Below are 22,500 nucleotides of genomic sequence, written 5' to 3' on the forward strand. Positions count from 1 at the left end.
TCAGCAAATATTATTTGGGCTTAATGTACCTCAACTTGTTAGTAAGATCGGCAGTTATTCGCATGCATATGCAACGAGCTGAAGGGTAAAGAAGTACGTAAGGATAATTAATTTGCACAATAGGACAATTATTCCAGAATTTATTACATAACGATAAATCCACTGCAAATGAATTGCGAAAACATTTAGTTTAAATGGAGTGAAGGTAAAGTGAAAGTCAAGAGTCTTAATAAATCTCAAGAAATGTACAGATACTCAAAATACGACTTAAGTACTCTAGTTTACACCACTGGGGAGCTGTACTATTCAGCAGTTGATGACGATATATACGGCATCATGCACATGTAAGAGGTCATGTCGGCCATACTGTCCAAATACACAGGTGTTTGGACAGTTTTGACATACATGCTGCTGAATATATTTCCATCAGAGAAGAACATAGCCCTAGTTTTCTTCAGTTCGTTACGTTCCCTGATTGTAACACATGTTGACTACAAGCTGAGTAAACAACATAGTTCACTAGCATGTTATTATACCACCTCAGATAAAGCATTTGGGCTATAATAGCTGGCTATCATACTCACGACTTAAAGCAAAAGCGTATGGAGTATAGAGTGACTGAATGCCATGGGCATATGGACGAGCTGCGCAGTTGCTCATCTATTTTTCATGAAAACAAAATCAAATATTCAACACACACCACCTAGAGGGAGAAGAAAAGGGTATCATACGTGGTTGGAGAGCAGGAGGAAAAGCGGAAATAGGAAATAGAGATGAATGACGCTCTGGACAGGGGTATTGCAAAGAAGATGATATGTTTGAAATTGCATCACAAACACACAGACATTTGCATGTAGATACTGAAAACATGTGGGGAGATTGTGGGAGTGATTCAATATGGGAGAGTGCGAAGTCTGAAAACTTGTTTACAGGGACATTGTGGAGGAGGTGTGAAAACAATCGGTTCCCAGAGCCAGAGAAAGGCTAAATGAAAGATGAATATAGCCACCGCCAATTAGCTCAAAGCAGGCTGGCATGCTTGCTCGGGGATCCTTCTCTTTCCCTCCATCCCTTTGCTCTCTCCCTGCATCGCTTCGTCTCCTTTTCATATTCCAATTCATATTGGTTGCTCTTCAATCAATCCCTCCGCTCCCACGCTCATTTATTTGGTTCAACAGGCTGTGCATGTGTGCTACGTGTGTGTGACATATTTTACTTATTTCCCTTTTTCAGTAGAAAGCCTTTGGTACTCTGAAGCATTTTTGGATGTGGTGTCATTACTGCTGCTGATGTCGCTCCGTGTCTGCTTATCTCCACTCCCCACCTCTCTCTCTCTCTCTCTCTCTCTCTCTCTCTCTCTCTCTCTCTCTCTCTCTCTCTCTCTCTCTCTCTCTCTCTCTCTCTCTCTCTCACTCTCTCTCTCGCTCTCTCTCTTGAGTATTGGTGGACGTGTCTCACAGAGATCCTCACAGTCACAGCCTTGCACATTAATGCATAAAAGCCAACGCAGTGAGAAAACAACCGGAACACATGCTTGCTTTGACACACAATGCATACAATCACACTCATATAACCATCTCCCCTCCCCCCACACACACAAACTGTGTGTGTGTGTGTTTGTGTGTGTGTCACTTGCATACAATAAGTAATCATCAACATGAATGCAGCCATAAATATGAACTGGAAAGCAGACACCTAGCTGAAACCATAAAGCTGCTGTCAGCACTTTGTTTGGATTAAATTATTTTTTTATTGAGTCTCTCATGGTTCCCATTGGGATCTATGGCTGGTAGTAAAATATATACAGGAGAACCACAAGGGTCAATCATAAACCCAGTTGAGGGGCGCGTGAAAGGTACTGAGGGCCACCTACAATACCATCACACAGATATTTTTTCTGCGGCAGAAGCTTAAGAAGGACAGTTAATGTTAAGAGGTATCATTGTGTTATGCATGCCCTTGCGAACACAACAGTGTGAGACATGAAAAGATCATCATGGTATTTCTACATAAAGTGAGAGAATGAACTTAATGAGAAGGGGCCTTAACGAACAACAGCTGCCTGCAGGTCGAGAGGAGCCCGGAGGAAGGGAGGGGTCGGCGAGACACGGGCTGCCCGAGATACAAATAGACCCACCGCTGACCCACTTCCACACAGCCCAGTGAGAACAGAGGATGGAGTGACTACACTCACCTCCAAAGGGACATCGACTGATCGGGATCAACCACTGAGTACTCCACATACTCCATTACTACCATATAACATATTGTATTTTAAGTCGACCTTCCGCAATGAAGGACCGCAACATGTATTGTATTTATACAATGATACCTGGATGTAGTATTTAGAATACATGCATGAAATTTGAATATTGTGAATGATGTGTAATTATGAATTTCAAATTGCTCCACATATGGAAATCGAGTGGTCAAGTAGAAGTCTGTATGAAATAAAGTGGGATGGATGGATGTATTTCAAACAGGATGATATATAAGCAAAGCAAATACTTAAATATGTAATGCATATCAATACTGGGGATGTAATTTGTGTCATATAGAAACCACTGCTGTATAACCGGTCATATTACTATTATAATACCTAACATCCCAAGCTAAATAGTATATTTATTCCACACTAAAGTACAGACCTTTCGGGCTTCTACAATTGAAAATAATATGTTACTTTGCCATGGCATGCCTGGGATTCAAGCACATGAGAGAGAAGAAATTACCGAGGATGACCCAGTAAAATGCCTCCCACAGAGCTAAACACATTTCTTGCTACAATTTAGCCAGGTTTTATTAAGGAGATGGTCTATTTGACCCCTCTGATTGATTGCTCTTCATAGCGGTTTACACCCAGTACATATAGCCATGAAATTGACATTTTCACAGTGGAGCAGCCTGTTTTTTCACCCCGCATGATGGAACAAGGGCTTGCACACACACACACACGCACACACACGCTTGAACACACACATGCTTGAACACACACACACACACACACACACACACACACACACACACACACACACACACACACACACACACACACACACACACACACACACACACACACACACACCCACACACAAACACACACACACACACACACACACACACACACAAACACACACACACACACACTTGAAAAGATACACGCACACACAATCACACACAACATACACACTTCAAGCCCCCCCCCCCACACACACACAGTGCAAACCTGTTACAAAAATGTATTACTATTCTAACTGCACTCACACTGGTTTGTGGAGTCAACAAATAAAGGCCTACGCCTCCAGATCCTAGCAATCTTCTGCCACAGGCTGCACAAACAAATCCGATTGGAGCTCGTTTATCATAGGGCCTGAGGAGATGGGGGAGACCCATGGATTCGACGTAAGTAGCGAACACAAAAAATGGATGCGTGAACTCTAAATTATGTTTGCTCTGGCCCCACAGCTACGATGATCCAGACAATGAAACAGAGACAATGAAATCTTATAGTACTCTCGTTCGCTACAGTGATCCCCTCACTCTCTGTTCTGATCGTCACCTCCCATTCACTCCACATCAAGCCCGTGGAGGGGTCTCCCGGTGCGCTACTGTGTGCCCATGTGCACGGCGGCAAAGAACTGCCCCACAACACAGCAACCCGGTCATTTGTCACAACACACATAAACAACAATCACACAAACACACACACAAACATACGCAGATGTATCTATAAACATTCAGAAAAAAAAAAAGGTTGGTCCGACTTTTAAATAATGTTAATTCATTTACAATCATTTCGTTTAGGGTCCGCTGTGTAGAATTTAGCAGCAACTAGCGGTGAGGTTGCAGATCTCAACCTACGGGCAGTTAGGACGGATAAGCCACGCCCTCCTCACCTGTGCGAGGGTTGATGGTGAAGAAGTTCTGAGGGTTGCCGCTGACGATGCGGTAGGTGAGCGCGCCGCGGTCGGTGGCCAGCGGGGGGTTGTCGGGGTCCTGGGCCTGGATCTGGATCACCGGGACGTCCCTCGGGGAGTTCTCGGGCACTGCGGGCCGGTACGCCGGCTCGGAGGTAAGCGGGGCGTTGTCGTTGACGTCCTCCACCTGGACGTAGACCTCGATGCTGGCGTAGTGCGGCACCACGCCGTGGTCGCTGGCATACACCGTCAGCCAATAGGAGTCCTTGGTCTCGCGGTCCAGCGAGTCGGTGGTGTAGATCACCCCTGGGGGTGAAGAGGGGCAACCGGAAGGTCAGAAAAGGCTCTGTACGGTTTAGTATAATGTATATAACAACATATATAATCTTTCAAATTGATGCTGAAGGATGCTTTATCTCCATTGTAACCATTAGGAATAAGTATGATGATGAATGACTTCCTGAAACTATTTATATGAAATAGTGGGAGAGATGTTCAAGGTACATTCATCATGCTTTAAAACATTACAATGTTTGGGGAGTTCATTCGAAGACAGAGCCATAGTCTAAGTGTTTTGCCAGATCTTCACGCAACACATGGTTGCCTAATTTTCTCATTTTTATTCATTTTTATTTTGTTTGGTGGCTTTGTGACTTCAGTTACGACTCTTGAAGATAAGGTATGTGCACCAAGACACTCCACAATGATCGCTATCCCACAGCATAAGCAAAAGCTACAGAGGCCGCGTTGTGGTTTATTAAATACATAAACCACCTGCAAAGAAACCTCTGACCTTTGGTTGAAGCCCAAACCCCAAATTTGAGATTAAACATCAGTCCAACCAGACCCCCGACTCAACTCCGAGAACAGGGTCTGGTAAAGCACTTCATGGCTTTTTTATGTTGCTTTTTTTAACACAGAAAGAAAAGAAAAAAAAGCGACCGGCCCTTCTTCTCAACACGTCTGTCCTTACTCGTATTTCTTACAAGAAAGAAGCAGGAAACACCCCCAGCGGTGCCTGGTCAATGTTGACACCGTGCCCAGAGAGGCAGCTCATGGGGAGGGGGCTGGCCTGTGCATGCTATCAAGGACAGAGTCGATGCGTTTAACACACCATCCGTTTAACGGCGCACAGGGAGTACAAGACCTCACCGTCTCCCAGGCAGGATGTCTCGCCAAACACGCGTGTGATCCCTGATCCCGCACCGCGTGCTCTTGTGTTTACTGGCCTTCGTCTCCTGTGGCTTGGGGGCTCTATGTGTGTGTGTGTGTGTGTGTGTGTGTGTGTGTGTGTGTGTGTGTGTGTGTGTGTGTGTGTGTGTCTGTGTGTGTGTTGATGGGTGGATGGTTGGGGTGATTGGATTGTGTGTGTGTGTGTGTGTGTGTGTGTGTGTGTGTGTGTGTGTGTGTGTGTGTGTGTGTGTGTGTGTGTGTATGTGTGTGTGTGTGTGTGTGTGTGTGTGTGTGTGTGTGTGTGTGTGTGTGTGTGTGTGTGTGTGTGTGTGGATGGAGGTTGTGTGTGTGTGTGGGGGGGGGGGTATGTCTGGCACAGTCTGGCTAGTGAGTGCTTTTGCACATGTCTCTTATCAGCGTGAGCATTTGGGTCTGTGTGTGTCTGTGTTTGTGCATCTGTTCATGCATGCATGCGTGTGTTTGTGTGTGTGCGGGGGTGAGAGAGAAAATGTGCGTATGTTTGTGAGTGTGGGAGTGAGTAAGTGTGTTTCTAGCCCAGCTCTTTGCCCACATCTTGTCCACTCACACTTTAACATTGTTCTGAATTATTATTCTCATAAACATGTGTATTAACATGAAATACCTTCTCTCTGACTCTCACACATACACACACACACACACACACACACACACACAGAATCCCAGACACAGATAGTTAGCATGTTAGCGTAGCGCTCTTAGCCCATCCATTAGCCTCAGTGCTTAAGAGCTGAATGAGCTCATGAGACATTTAGCATTGAGTGTTGCTAGCAAAGGGCTTTCTGGAATACATCGTAAAAAGATAGACACACTCCCATACGAGACGGGAGTCATTAGTGGGCGCTGCACGTGCTTCATATATGTATGAGAAACTGAAAGAGAGAAGGAGAGGGGGAGAAAAGGAAAGAGAGAGCGAGAGAAGAAGAGAGAATCAGTGAGTGTTAAAGAAGGCATCGTAAGTGCTGGTTGCCTGGCATGCTTCTTTTTTTTCTGAAGCGGAAATGCACCATAGCTAATTGAGCACTTAGAGTATCGTTGAGCTTCAGGAGGAAGATAGGGAGAAGATGAAGGTAATAAAAAGGAAAGAAGTGTAATACATTAAAGGGTCCCGGCCTATTAGGTAATCATCGACGGGGGCTGTTTTAACTTTAACTTCCTTCTAATTACCTTGCTTCCTTTCGTACTTCAGCATGGTGCTGGACTGTATGGAATGTGCATTTTATCATCATAGAATCATAAAATATCACAAAATGTGCAGCGTTTCACTGATTATCGACATTTGCAAGATGTAATTGGCTGCAAGAATTACTTTTAAAAGGCAACCGTTTGAGAGAGAATAGAAACTAAGTACAATTTGACTATTACCTATAAGTGGCATCCAGCTACTGTCCAAGTTTTACTCCTCAACTTTTCCTCAGCATTTCAACGGTTATTTTTCTGCCCTGAGCCAAAGATAAATAAACTATATTTTACACATTTAGTGAACTCCTACCCACAAAGAATGTCTGAGGAAATAAATGTTTGGGCTGGCAAGATGACTCCAAAATCGAGTTGTTACATTCACGCACGCACGCACATACGCACACACATATGTGCACACCGACACACACACACAAACACAAACACACAGACACACACAATCATAATAAAAATACTGCAGAACAGGAGAAAATGTTGAGCTCAACAAAGCTTCAGAAACCTCTTTAAGGCTGAGCAGACTGGGCTCGGCGGCACCGCCCTGCATGCAGATAACCAGATCCTCAGTTCAACACAGACCCCACTCCTACTGAACCCAGGACCTGAGCACCCAAACTCGTCAACTGAACCAATTGCACATGAATAGTCCATTTCTAAGATGTTCCTGGAGATGGAAATAGGATATCACCCAGCCGAGTGAGTCTGATGCTATTACTGGGGTCCGACCATCCAATAGAACCACTCAGCGGCTCCTGTGCACATTGTGTTCCGGGGCGCCGCTTGGTTGTTATCTGTGAAAGCGACTGGAAGGCTCCGGAGCTGAGGGCTCCTCAAAGGACATTTTGGAACCCTTAAAAGTCATGGTAGAAGAAACTGAGCCTCTTTAACAGTGTCTTTGAGGAAACCACCCAATGCCTCTTTGCTTAGTGGAGAGTTTCACACGATGTCAGGTACTTTCTGAGCCGCCGTCTTGTTGCTTTTTCACAAATAAAGATAGGAACAATTGATTTTTTATATTCCAGGTGACCCTTCTTCTTGGTCAAGAAAACCAAGATGGCCTCCCCTTCGGCGTCGCTTTGCTTCTTTGCCCTGTTTTTAATATTGTGGCCGTCCTTTACTCAGCTGCCTGGTTGCTACAGGGCGCCGCCACAAGAGGGGCTCACTCGTGGCTCAACAGCTCACATGTAAATGAGGGCCATGTGGGACGCGCCTGGAGCAGGTGGAAAATGAGGGGGCAACCAAATCATTAACACTACCCTTATCTGTCACCGTGCCCATTAGGCCCTTACATCACACTACAGTTACCTGAACGTGTACTTAGGAGTGCTCTCACACACACACACACACACACACACACACACACACACACACACACACACACACACACACACACACACACACACACACAATCAACCCTTGCTGACACGCGAATGAAAAAAACAAACATGCATCATCAAGGACAAAGACAGATGTGGCCGTGCTCCCATACTTACCCATGTACCCATACACGCACACAAGCAAACACACACACACACACACGCACACACGCACACACGCACACGCACACACACACACACACACACACACACACACACACACACACACACACACACACACACACACACACAGACACACACACACACACAGACACACACACACACACACCCACAGGTGGCATTGTTTATGTCCTGTGAGAACGCTGAATGTTCAAGGTTAGCTGTAATTAATTCTGAATCTACAACTCTATTACTGTGCATTGCTTTCCCCCTCGCTCACTGCACACTGATTCTGGGCTTTGTGGTTTCCTGGGATGGTCGCCCGTCTCCCGCCTGCATGCTATTGCATTTTAGTAAAACATGCTAATCATTCAATATCAAATCGGATCATCTTAGTGGGGGGACAAATGAAGATAAACATGCATACCATTGCATGCAGCATGTATGAACGTGATATGTATTTCATGGAGTTGTATTACATATGCCATATGTATTTCTTGGCCCTGTGCATATGGTGGAGACATACAAGACCAAGGCACTAGAGGGGAAGACTTTCGCTTTAAGTTCAACTATTTAACGAGAGTGCATGTTGACTTCATCCAATCGTAACTTTGGTAGATCAGCCTGAAGTCGGGGGTTGTGGTATTCATAAGCCCTAGGAGCACTGAGATAAGGAGTATACGCAGATACCAAGGCAGTGGAATAAGCACGATCGAATGATTGGCAGAGCTGGCAAGAATCCAAACACAAAAACTGATAAAGCCAATGCCTGCACAGAGAGGCAAATGCTTCTGCTGAAAGCGCACAGCAAATTGTTCCAGTCTGCAAAGCCATCTGTCATCTCCAAATGTGTTGGATGCAACCCAAAAGTTCTAACTTTTTGCCTTGAAACTGGTGCAACTTTGGAATAGTTTAATTCATTTATTCAGTTTTCTGCTACAAACTGCCCCAAAATCCCCTTCCCAATAATAAGTAGCATTAAGGCCAAGGCCAACGTGCACCCAGCTAGACACGATGGAAGGCAGAACAGCGGGCACCCTCTCTTCTCTATGGAACTCCCACTTTTATTGACAATGGTAAACCGGTTTCAACAAAAGGCAGGCTTTCCAATATTGGTCAGAATAGGATACATTATTGTACGACTATGCTTAAGAGCTAGCACTTGTCCCTGGATGGGTCTTGGAGGGCCGATGTTAAGTGCACGGAAGTGGACTTCAACAGACCAGACAGGGACAGTTCTAGGACTTAATTGGGAATTAGGAAGCAATTAATTAGGGCTGTAATCAGCATTCCTACTAATCCCTCAGAGTGGGGAGCCTTTGGTCATTTACGTGAAGTGCCATTTCTTCTGAGGCTCTGCAACGTGCGTGTTTGCATTAAGAAGGCCAGAGGCAACTTATTACTTTTGAATAATATGAATTTAGACTGCATATCCATCCTTGTACTCAGAGAGACACACAGGTACATAACACACATACACACACGCCCCAAGTTACTCTTTCGTCTCGCTGCTTGTGCCGACACATTGCATTATGAATGCCTATACCATCAGTCATCCCTGTGATCAGGGTTTAATTAAGTCTAAATTTGATTTGCCATGCATGCACGCATGAACCACACTGCATCTCCTCTGACTAGCCAGCGGACTTCCTTACTGCTAGCGGAGAGTACCTCTGCGGCACCAAATAAGGCTTTGAAATTTTGTTGCAGCACATAAATGCTGAAATTGTTTTGCATATTTGACAACATGGCCACGCCAATCAGGGCGATGCAGTAGAACATCTGTCATAGACTGCTGGCGGTAGAGGGGGTAATTAGGGCAAGGGCATTTTAACAATATAGTAGTCAGTCACTGTATTGTTATTCAATGGAATTGCATGGACGTCCGGTTATTATAGCCTTGCATCTCAACCTTAATGTATGTTTGTAATTCAAAGCTACACAGATTAAAGAATGTATGTTAGTAATATTTAGCGATTTATTATGGTTATCGTGGTTTATATATTCTTCCACATCACTGCACTAATACCCATGCAATCAGCACGAAAACAGAGATTTGCATGTTCCATACAAATGAGCTAACCTCTCCCCACGCTGCACAACTTCCAACCCCACGAGCGGCACCGCCGTGTGCTTGTCCCTCGTACTGAATGCATTGTGGGTGTTTGCTCTCCTCATCAGCAAATAGATAACTGACCACAGCGGTGGAGAGAGAGACAGAGAGACATACAGGGATGGAGAGAGAGAGAGATGAATGGAGAATGCAGAAGACAAATGAGAAAAGATGGTGTTCAGGGCGGTCAGGAGGGGGGAGAAGGGAGGGATCGGTGCAAGGCCAGCAGAGGTCGAGGGGAGGGATACTGCGCTAAGTCAGGCCACTAAACTAAGGGGATAATCGGCGCGGGCGGCTAAATCGATTTTGCAGAGCAAATGGGCCTAGGTCACCTGGGAAATAGTGGGGAGGCATGTGAACCACGAAGGGAGGGGGGGAGAGAGAGAGAGAGAGAGAGAGAGAGAGAGAGAGAGAGAGAGAGAGAGAGAGAGAGAGAGAGAGAGAGAGAGAGAGAGAGAGAGAGAGAGAGAGAGAGAGAGAGGGGGAAAGAGAGAGAGTCAGACAAAGAGAGAGAGACAGACCCGAATCGAAAGGAAGAGCAAGACAAAGGGGGCGGGGGGAGAGATGATCTGCTCTGCAAACACACCTGCGATGACACAGACAATTGGATGCGTGGCAGTCAAAAGAGCAAGCACGTGCACTCTCTCCCACTCACACGCACCCTGAAAACATAGAGACTCCCCTATGAATATAGATAGACCCCGGTCCTGTGTCGACTTCAAATACAACATGCCAGACAATTGAAGTCAATAGCTATCATTCAGAAAGCAATTTGGTGGCATTGTGGTCGCAGATTGAAAACACTGGGCCCTTTGGAATAGGATCCAGATCAAAGGGAGGTGGGACAGGAGGAGAAGGGCACTGGATAAACGCAATGAGGAGGATGTACGAAACAATGGGGCAAACGAACGTTTAGCAGACACAAGAGAAAAGCCAGGGCAGCCAGCCAGACAGAAGTGGTGTCTGTGTGTGTGTGTGTGTGTGTGTGTGTGTGTGTGTGTGTGTGTGTGTGTGTGTGTGTGTGTGTGTGTGTGTGTGTGTGTGTGTGTGTGTGTGTGTGTGTGTGTGTGTGTGTGTGTGTGTGTACCTACAAGTGTGCATATGCGTTTGTGTGTGCTGATAGGCATGTCTACCGCACTTCTGTTAGTCATCTCTTCTACTTCCTGGTCTTTATGTGTCTGATGTCAGGCTCCCTATGGTCCAAGTCAAAAGAGGCCCTAGTCTCCAGACACACACACACACACACACACACACACACACACACACACACACACACACACACACACACACACACACACACACACACACACACACACACACACACACACACACACACACACACACACACACACACTGACACAAAGGGTCTGACATAAAAGCGCCTGGCCTTCTACTGTTGTGGTCATGATCTCAGAGTGACTCTGGGCCTGGGAAAGGCTGGGGAGCCTGGTGGAGTGGAAGCATTAGCCCGGAGGAGAGCATTAAGCATGTTAATAGCTGCCTCTGTGAGCCACCGCTGCCATTCAGCATGGCAGTAAATGCCCACAAGAGGAAACAAAGAGAAAAGTGCAGTGACTGTCAATATTTAGACTCGGCCAAGACCGATTCTTCACTGAAGAAAGGTTGGTAAAAAAAATGAACCTTACGGGTTATATAGTTGAATAAAATCCTTGACTCCGATTTTTGCATTCAAAATGAATTAATCAAAGCCTGAGTTTATGCGTATGGGATTTTCAGTGAGCACTTTTCACAAACTATACATGTTAGTCAGAAAAACACCCTTCTGGGCCAAGAAACTGATTGCCATGGAGGAGCAAGAGTCTGTTGGTCTTCCAGTCCGACTGAAAACACCTGTCTGAACCACCTTGGTTTGTGGGGATTTCCGGATCCGGACAGCGGTTTAACCCCCAAACCATCTGGCTTGGCACTTGCTTCATCTAACTATCTATTCCAACGTGCACGGCGACAAACACACAATACACCGTATAACGGATGCCTCGGAGGCAGGAGATTATAGCCGTTATGAACATAATGGTAGAAGGCAGGAGAGAGGAAGGTCACCCATTGTGATTCAGCCATGAGTGTGTGACAGAGAGAGAGAGAACAGAGAAAGAGGTCAACTACCAATCAGATCGTCAGTACCAAGTGTGGTGGAAACCAGAGAAGAGCGGTTTCAGTGGGACGAATAGCTTAGCCCAGAAGAGTTACGGTATAACACTCTGTGGGATGGCGCCGTGTTGGTCTGGGACAGCGCCGGGGTCCAGAGAAACAGCCCCTGGCGCCAGGGCAGAGCAGATTTTCACCCACTTTTGTGCCGGGAGGCTGGGGCCGATGTGTTAGGTAGATCTAATTCCCTCCACGTTTCAGTCAGCTATTTTATTGCCTTTTCCCGATGGACCCTGATGGGCCATGATGAGTAGCCAGAGCACCAAACATACTGCCCACTTCAATGAATCCAGAAAACAGGAGCAGGCCGATGAGTTACTAAACAGAACCAGGGATTGTAAAAACGATGGGATACACACGTAGACATTGCCACAGGGGCAGAGACAGAGCATGTCATGACATCACCAGCAGTGCTAGTCAGGTCTTTATCATGGAAAATTAACACAAAGGCTGAGGGAATTAGTCTCAAGAGAAAGGGTTATAATGGCCATGTGATGATGTCATAGTGCGGGGGCCCCCGTCAGGCTAACTGGAACGAAGTATGGTGAATGGCAGCACATTGATAGTCTGGACGTAAAGCCGCCAGAGCTATTATGAGCCCTGGGGCCAGACCTCTTGCCTTAGGCCCCGTCCACACGGAGACGATTTTTTGGTGAAAATGCATAAGTCTTGTTTGTTTCGACCGACCGTCCAGACGGAACCGGCTGATCCTATGCCCGAAAACGCACTTTTCTGAAACCATGTCCCACAGGGTGGTTTCAAATAAATCTGGACCTATGTGGTTTCGTGTTAGGATTCGTGTGGACGCCTGACACGCAAATGATGACGTCATTGCCCCCCCCCCCCCCCCCCCCCACCAGCTGGGCGACGTCAGAGTTGCATTGAATTAATTTTTTTGTATTCTTTCTGTAGCTTTAAATACAGCCCCTTGATCAATTGAATTACTAACTGTACATTAAGAATTGAAACTGTACATTAAGAATTCTGCTCAATTTAAAAGGTTGAATCTCCTTCTGTTTGTATACAGCACGCAGGCAGTATGCGCGCAGGCTTGATGCGCTCCACTTTCTTTTTTGTGGAGAACCAGCACCTTGAATATTTACTACAGCGTTTCTACAGCTCGATGCTTCTTCGCAATGAGCCCGTCTTAACAGAGATATTCCTAAAACGCATCAAAGGAAAACGGAGGAGGAGAAAAGATCATTTTCGCCCGTCTGGAGGGGGCCTGTTCTTCACGGACTGTATGTTTGTAAACAGCGAGCGGGCTTTATGCGCATGCTCGCCTCTTCTTCTTCTTCATCTTGCTGGAGTTCTGTAGCAGAAGCAGCGCCCCTTATGGGCCTTGAATGTGTGTTACAGCGTTTCTACAGCTTGATGCGGTTTCGCAATAAATCCGTCTCTACAGAGATATTCCTGAACCGCATAAAACGAAAACGGATCGTTTTCGCCCGTGTGGACAGCGCGCCTTAGATGAGCGAGAGAGATTGACAGGCACCAACGACCTCGAACCTCCAAGGTACCCCCCTCCCTCATCCCCGCCGGGCGGCGGATTGGTCAGCCTTACAAATCTGACAAAGTCAACCCACCGACATCAAGATTCTACGGCACACCTGCAAGCAACGGTCAGTTTGAAAACTGACCTCCGCCTCTTACCTTGACATTAAGTGTCTCACAAACACACACCTGGCCTTACATTACCTGGGCGGTGCAAAACCCGCATACAGACCCCTACAGGTTAAATGCAAGAAATACATTTCCAGCCTGCACTTGTGACCTCATATCACTCGTTTCCAGATTTTTCATTAGAGTATGTTTCTTGTTGTGGAGAATGTTATTGATGTTATGGTCTATTTGTTTAGGCTACATCCTTGTCATCGTTAATTAAAGGATTGCAGTTGTTCAACGCTTTCAATTCAGCGTATTGTGTCTTTTTTTTCCACGATGATTTCTTTTCTCAGCAATTAGGGCTGAGGTGAAGGCCCGGCTGTAGTGCTCACGGTTCGCCACCGGAACAAAGTGTACATACATCTACAGTACAGGGCATAATAAGCATGGCATACCTCTTTGGCGGCAACACTGTCTTGCTGAGAAAAATAATGAATAATGAAGTCAATTCTATGTTTGTCACCATGTAGAGTAGCGCACCATGTAGCAGCGTAACACCATTATATTGTATGACAACCATGTTTGATTAAGTAAACCAATACACACGGCTAGGCCTGCAACAAAAAGCAGAACACTCTTTGAAATCTCTATTCGTTAATTGGTCTGCCATCAATTGGTGTGTATTTGTTTGTTTGCGTGTGCGTGTTTGTGACCATGTGCATATTTGTCACTGGTGATTCTTAACAGGCAACTCTGCTCCCCCTCCTCACGTGTTGTGCTTTGCCAGCGTAACGCTTGGCTAAATGTGGAAGTGCTGTCTCGCACAGTATTTTTCTCACAGTTTGCTGAGACAAGACTTGGCTTCGGAACCATCCAATTATCGCTGGAACCGCGGCCCGGCCCTCTCAGACGACAGGGAGACGGCGGCGCATGCTCAAAACCCAGTCGGGCTTGACACATACACAGTTAGGAGAGTATACTTTTATGTTGGTGCACTTTTTACACTATCAACTCTCAGAACCTGAAACATACAGAAAGATATTCAAGGCTATAATCAGTGTAATTATCTCTCAGAAGAGGAGAGGAGAGGAGAGGGGAGGGATTTGTTTTGTGTGTTTCAAAATGCTGACAATTAGTTTGCTGATTGAATCCAGACAATGGATTCATGTCACAAGTCAAGACTAATATATTGGTTTGAAAACAAATCTCTCCACACAAACCCACACACCATCATATTTTCCTTTTCACTGCAGATTCTCTATATTCTCTCTTCTTCTGTCAACTTACTTGCCTTTAACTCATTAACCCTTACGTCTCCAACAACCCCCGCATCAAACACCTCGCTCCCATTGGCCCAGATTCAGCCGCCTTACAGTTTATAAATAGAGAAACCCATGAGGAGTACTTGTGAAGTCTAGGAGAAGACAGAAGTGTGAAGCACCATGGCTCTATGAGACATTAAGAAACATGTGCCCTGATGCTGTCCATCTCTAGGAGATGAAAAGCATCCCCTTTCTGTGTTGATCCTCAACCCTGACACGGCTTGTTCTTTGACTGTTACTTCATTCATCCTCCATTTATACTTGTACTACATCTCTTATTATACAGTGTGTGTTAGGAAGTGGGCAGAGGGCCATGTCATTGTGGAAGCGAGACGGAAAGACAGAGAGAGAGAGGGATAGAAAGAGAAATCGGTCCATGGCTGCCTTGGAGATAGACCTGTGGGCAATGAAGCGTTAATTTTAGATTTAATTTAACACCAGCAGGGGCCATATAAGACTTCCTCCCTGCTTGTGTGTATGTTGTGTACGCATGTGTGTTTGTTTGTATGTGTCTGCATGTGTGTGTGTATCTCTGCGTGTGTATGTATTTATGTTTGTTTGCGCACTTATCGTGTACGTGCATGCGTGCATGCGAGTGCATGTTTGTGAGTGTGGACTAGCAGCAGGCTGTGATTAGGACACAGGGGACCCATTGGCCACTGCTAACACAGGTGTAACACCTGCAGCCCGATCTCTACTCCCAGGACCATCCGTCAGCAGACGGATCACAGTGCTGTGGAGAGTTAGAACTCACTGTGGACAACCAGCTAGCTAGGGATGCTAACTGACTCTAGTGGAGGCCTGCACAGCCCCGCAGACAAAGCTGTTCCACAACCCAGCAGCTCATGTCTGTGGTGTTCCCCTCCCGCTCCGTGGCGCAGTGCCTCTGTTCTGGGCCCACTGAAGGCCGTCAGTCCGACGGTGATTTATTGATGTCTGCCAGGGCAGGGGGCGGCGGGGGTTGGGCTCAGAGGGGCCATGTCGCAGGTTGACATGTTTATCGCCACGTCAATAAAGACGTTGGTGAGAAAACACTAGCCACGATAAAACATGGGCATGATCAGCAGACTTCCCCAGTGGATACTAGCTACAACCAGCGCTAGCAAGACAGGTGACATGCTTGTGTGTTTTATGAGGATTGGAAGGTGAGCCAATGAGATGTAACCGGGTATCACTTTACACAATGGTTGTACCACCAGGGAAAAAGTAGAGCTGATTCATTTGAATTCTGTGTTATTTGTTTGACATTGTGGGCTAAACATTAGCTTAAATCCTTATCCATGCAGTTTGTCATTCATGGACATGGAAACATTATTAATTGAGGTAGACCTGCTTAAAACATAGGTGGTATAAATATGTATTTTTAGAAGTGATAAAGATAAATTATCGGAGTGTTACATTAAAGAATTATACTGCAGGTTTAATGGCAAGCATTGAAAGGTTGAAGGCAATGATGTGAAGATCTTTGAAAAAAGGATGAAAATGTTAATTAAAATGCATGATCTGGCTTCCTACATGACGCACACATGCACGCACACCAGGTCACATGTGCAGACACAGACACACATGCAGGCACACTCTGCCACATTTGCAAATGTCAGACACACACTCACACACACACGCACGCACGCACGCACGCACGCACGCGCGCGCGCGCGCACGCACACACACACGCACACACACACACACACGCACACACACGCGCACACACACACACACACACACACACACACACACACACACACACACACACACACACACACACACACACACACACACACACACACGCACAGTGCATGTACACTGCCATACCATGAAAGTATCTTTCATGTCCACTTCATACATCCTCTGTTCTACTCATTAACATATCATGAATGTGGCGTTAATGATGGCCCAAAGCCGTTCCATGGTCTTCGAACGACTGCAGGGCCATTATAGATTAATAAGCAGGAATCCGAGAAATGCTACTAAGCTAGCAAAATTGCATAAGGCACAACAAACAGAGTCGAGTGAATATTGATGGAGTCTTGTGCGGCTCCATCATTGTGTTGTACTTTGTGGGCGTAGTCTTTTTGATGTGGTTATCCGTTGGTTTATTCACAAGATGGGGTCCTTTACAGTTATATATCTTCCCCGGCACATCAAAGAGGGAAAGAGGGAGATGGAGAGAGAGGGGGATGAGATTGAATGGAAAAAAGAGCAGGGGGGCGGGGGAGGTATATAAAAGATATATCGATGAAGGGGTGGAGGTGAAGGAGGATGGAACGCGCCCGGCGGAATGCCTGCGTCTACAGCTGCCGATTTACGACGCATCCGTGATCCGTACGTGCTGTGCCACATGCCTCCACAGAAGTCACATGAGAGCGTTCCTACAGCACACACACATACACCCACACACACACACACACAGACAGACACACACAGACACACACCAATGCGCGGCGCCATACCCTTAGGCCGAGTAAGGTACATCTCTCTCTCTCTCTCTCTCTCTCTCTCTCTCTCTCTCTCTCTCTCTCTCTCTCTCGCTCTCTCTAAGTGTCTCTCTCTCTCTGTTATCGCCCGTGTTCTCTTCACCCTTTTCCTTTATGGTGTCTCTCTCTCTCCTTCTGTTTCTCCTTATCACCTTCCTCCTGATGCTACTTCCTGTCTCTGCCCCCCCTCCCCCGCCCGGCACCATCGCACATCTGCGGTGCTGCGTTAGCACGGCAGTGTAGAATGTAAAACACGGCGCCAAAACAATTAACAGGCATTTATGTAATCAAGGTAATCCCATTACGTCTCCACGCTGCACCGTGACAATGAACCAATTATAGTCTCTCTCTCTCTCTCTCTCTCTCTCTCTCTCTCTCTCTCTCTCTCTCTCTCTCTCTCTCTCTCTCTCTCTCTCTCTCTCTCTGTTCCCTGCCACCTCCATTTTTGTATAATTCATTAGTGAGTCTACACACACATATACACCCACACACACCTTATCCACCGTCTTGTATCACTCATCCTCACCGTCCTTCACCTGACCCTGGTCTCCCTCTCCCTCTCTCTCTCTCTCTCTCCTCTCTCTCTCTCTCTCTCTCTCTCTCTCTCTCTCTCTCTCTCTCTCTCTGTCTGAAAGGTGATTGGTGTATGAATTGCCCCGCCTCCCCCTTGTCCATCCCGCCACCCCAACTGAAAGGCAATGGCTCGTTGTCACGGTGACAGAACTGTTGACAAGGGCGGGAGAGGAGGGGGGGGGGGTCGTTAATGGAATTAAACTGGGGGAATCATTTGTGAAGGAGCCATTAGGCAGTTGATTAGCCGTCCTCACCAAACCACTTAACCCAGGTTAACCTTTCTGGCCAAGGAACTGACATCTCATCTGGACTGAGTGGGGCATATTGGGAGGGAAAATGTATTCCACAATAACCCAAAACATTAGGTGTGGTGCTTCCAGCTTCATTTCAGCAGATAATTAATAACAATAATTAAGATAATTCATTTCGTAGGGTTGTAATCCATGCAGATCTGCTCATGGGGGTGTGAAGAGTCATCAATGCTTCTCTGCATGGTGGCGATTCCACTTGAACAACTACGATTTCTATTTATTTTATATAATATTCAATAGGCCTTCATCCAAGGTGTGTAGTAGCAGGGTCGTAAACCTGTATCTCATGACGTTAATCATAGGCACTGGCACATTCCTAGAGAACCATAATTATCTTAATGAGCTACACCTGTTTTTACCCCTACTACTACACCTCTGTGTAGGGTATGATACTAATGGTGGAGAGAGGCCATAAAACAACTGAAACATTCCAGATGTGCTGAGAAATTAAAGCTTGCTGTGCTGTGTTTATCTGCTCAAAAGGCCAGGCGAATATAGCCAACGGTGTATATTTATAAAAACACAAGTAACTAACTGATGGATTTAACCACATACCAAAAATAATCATGATCAAATGAGAGATGTGTTGCTGCAGCAAAGGAAAATAATCCTGAGGAGCAAATACATAATAGCATTAAGGGATTTGATTTCACCCTGTATTGAAGACCAGACGTTCACTGGGAATATTTTTTCTGGCATATTGTGTGGGCAGGAGATGGTGACTGATAGAAAGATATGACAAGACCCGGGTGTTGGCGGTCACACTTGGACCGGAGTCAGGGGGTCTGGACAAGATCAAGGGAGAGGGAGGGAGTGTGGAGTGAGAGAGAAAATCCTCCAGGAAGATGAGGGTTGTGAATGAGAAGGTGAGGAAGGAGGGGGCGGGGTGAGATGCAGTGTCTGAGGAGAAAGAGATGGATGGGCTGACAGAGATCTGGGAAAGGGAGAGCGAGAGGAAGGAGATTGAACCGGCTAGTTTACTTCGATGGTCGCACAGCAGCTTCACACCGCAGTGGGACATGGGAGTGATGCAAGGATCAAATAGAACGGCCTTACTTGTGTATGTCGGTCAGTCAATAACACTAGCAGAGAGAGCGAGAGAGAGAGAGAGAGAGAGAGAGAGAGAGAGAGAGAGCTAGAGCGAGAGCGAGAGCGAGAGAGAGAGAGAGAGAGAGAGAGAGAGAGCGCGAGAGAGAGAGAGAGAGAGAGAGAGAGCTAGAGCGAGAGCGAGAGCGAGAGAGAGAGCGAGAGAGAGAGAGAGAGAGAGGGAGAGACTGTAAAGTCTGTGTTACACACAAAGTCTATACAGAAATCTTAACATGCTCAAACAGTGCCACCATCCCATTCTGCAGACTCCTAACGCACACAAACCGCCACGAGAAAGAAAAAACAAACCAGCCCTCATACTGGGAGGATAATAAGATTAGCAGTGAATACCGTCATTATCTATAATACTTCTGCATGTAACCCTGCCTCCCAAACAGAGGTATCCAGCACTGTCTGTATTTCCATTGGCACAATCAAGCTATTTTCAAGGCTCATCTTCAGTAATTCCTAAACCATAAGATACGGGCGTGTATGTGTGTGTGTGTGTGTGTGTGTGTGTGTGTGTGTGTGTGTGTGTGTGTGTGTGTGTGTGTGTGTGTGTGTGTGTGTGTGTGTGTGTCTTTGTGTGTGTCTTTGTTTCAGTCTGTCTGCCTGTCCGTGTGTGTGTCTGTGTGTGTGAGTGATTTTAACCTTTACTTTATTAGTAATAGTGTTAAGGCTACACACATATTGTTCTTCCACTTTCACCATGTAATTACATAACCTAATTAAAATACTTAGTAGCATTGTGGTTAAATGATTTGAAACGCGTTTGTGCGGGTTTGACACCAAATAGTTCTACATAAGACTACATTAAAATAACATAAGGCATAGAGAGGCTGATAACAGAAGAGTTTAATAATGAAGACAAACTTTCCGACCATTAAATAAGATTCAAAATCTTTCAGGGAACTAAACATTTAAATTTGGGGATGGCTGTTTGCTGTGTGTAATAAGCATACAACCGTGGGTAATGAGGTGTGTTTATGTATGTGCAAGGCACTTTCAGCGGAATCCGTGGAGAACAAGAATGTGCACATCAGCATGAGCAGGTGCACTGCACACACAATCCTTTAGTAAGTGTTTGTGTGTGTGCGTGTGTGTCCTTTGGTGAGTGCACCAATGGGAGAGAGAGAGAGGCTCTGAATGATCGAGAGAGGTAGAGGGGTAAGAGATGGATATAAAAGTGAAATGAGCCATTGTCCTTCATTTGATCCCTGTGCTTAAGAGCTTGGTTGGTGAGCGGTGAAAGTCTATTCGTCCTCTCCCTCTCTTTCTCTCCCTGCCTTTGGTGTTTGCCCTCTCGCCTCTTATTTCTCTCCCTCTCCCTGCTTTTGGTGTGTGTCCGCTCTCTCCCTCTCTTTCGTTCTCTTCCTTTGAGTGTCCATTTGTCTGTGTTTGTGTGTGTGTGTGTGTGTGTGCGTGAGTGTGTGTGTGTCTATATGTGTGAGTGTAAGTGCGGAAGATCAAAAGAAACCGGGGAACAAGACCGATCCAAAATATTCCCTGACAATTTTCTATGTCAATTTCTTTGGTATGTGTGGACTTCAATCAGAGCTGACAGCTGGTCAAAATATAAATGATGAGATAGTCATTTTTTAAAGTTCTTTCTAAAGAAGTCCCTCTGAAGAAGTTTCTCTGAAGCTGCCCATATGAATGTTAATGCCGCATCTCGGCCTCTTCTTTAAGCATGGACCATAGTCCCAGCATAACCCCTCCATCCCTGGTCTAGCCAGACAGCATTTCTATATTTTAGAAGGATTGCTTTACAGGGACATTTCAAAGCTAAATTGACCCTGGCCAGCCTGGGGCCACCGCCGCTATGCTAAGCAGCCAGGGGAGATTATGGACATTCCTTTCATTTATTTTTTTCAGATGCAGGCCTTGGTTTTTTTGAGGTGTCATCTGAGGTGTTGGTGGCTAAGAATACAGACATGGCATACTGTATCCATTACCATCGTATGGCGTGTCCCTGAAATAACTTCTTCATTACAACAAGGGAGATTCTTGGGAGTTACATTTTGTGAGATCATGGCTTCATATGGATGTGTACGTTAAGCATGCCATGTGGACCCCCCTGAAAGTTTTTTATTCAGGATTTTGAATAATATTGCACTTTTCATATTGCAGTGGCTCAAAAGCCAGAGCTTATCTTCTATTCTAGGATTCATTGTCTGTCAGTGATGAGATATTTCTAAACACTTTTAAACCCCCTCCAATGCTTTGTCTGTCAGAGACGGTTAACAGAGACAGAAGTGAAAAATAAAATGTTCTTGACTGCCTATGTGGTGCATGTCTTGTTGCATAATTTCTCTATTTTCGTACAACAAAAGAAATAGTTTCACTGATCACTTTTCACTGTGCATCTACCTTTGGAGGAACTCTAAGGAATGCGTTTCCACAGCTGGACGAGAGTCTAAATGAAGTTCCTGGGACATTTAACCCCCCAAAAAGTCCCTGCTCGGGGTAATACTTTCCAAAAGTACAGGGACTTTGGGGGTGGGGCTTGCAACGCTGAACTTCTCTGATTGGTCGAGAATGCAAAACATTTTATTTAAGCTATTTCAAAATCTGCAGCCACAAACCGACAAACCATTTTTTGTTCAGTAAATTGCACAGTCCCCTTATTGTATCCATGGTTGTTAACTACATTCATATAATTATCGCTTTCTCGTATCGTATTCATCTCAATAGCAGTCTGCGCCACAAGCCAACGTTTCCTTGCACTGCGGTACGTGAATATACAATAGTTTGCTTTTGATAACATGCTGGTGTAGATAGCGTTTTGGATACCATCTGCCTCCGAAAGAATGATAGCCTACTTTTAGTAATTGAACAGTAAAACAACCTCAAAAACAAACATCTCAAAAACTTGGACGATTTAAGACTGCACACCCACTCCATAATCCCCCTCATCTACAAATTTCCATTTGCTTCGCCATTTTACACTTGTATTAAAAACTAACTCCATAATAAATAAATAGGATATTTTGATTAAAGTACGGCGCATATTCTCGTATTCACTGGC

At 45.6% G+C, this 22,500-nt stretch overlaps 1 protein-coding gene across 1 annotated transcript in view; it reads right to left on the reverse strand.

Annotated features, from left to right (window-relative positions):
- fat3a (FAT atypical cadherin 3a) overlaps nt 1–22,500 on the reverse strand; it is a 159,353-nt gene that overhangs the window by 76,524 nt on the left and 60,329 nt on the right. The window contains exon 3 of the mRNA XM_056610518.1: nt 3,897–4,223. Within this exon, the coding sequence (XP_056466493.1) occupies nt 3,897–4,223 (327 nt within the window). The remainder of the gene's footprint in view (nt 1–3,896; nt 4,224–22,500) is intronic.

Source organism: Gadus chalcogrammus, chromosome 16 (assembly GCF_026213295.1).
Source record: "Gadus chalcogrammus isolate NIFS_2021 chromosome 16, NIFS_Gcha_1.0, whole genome shotgun sequence".
Lineage (NCBI taxonomy): Eukaryota > Metazoa > Chordata > Actinopteri > Gadiformes > Gadidae > Gadus > Gadus chalcogrammus.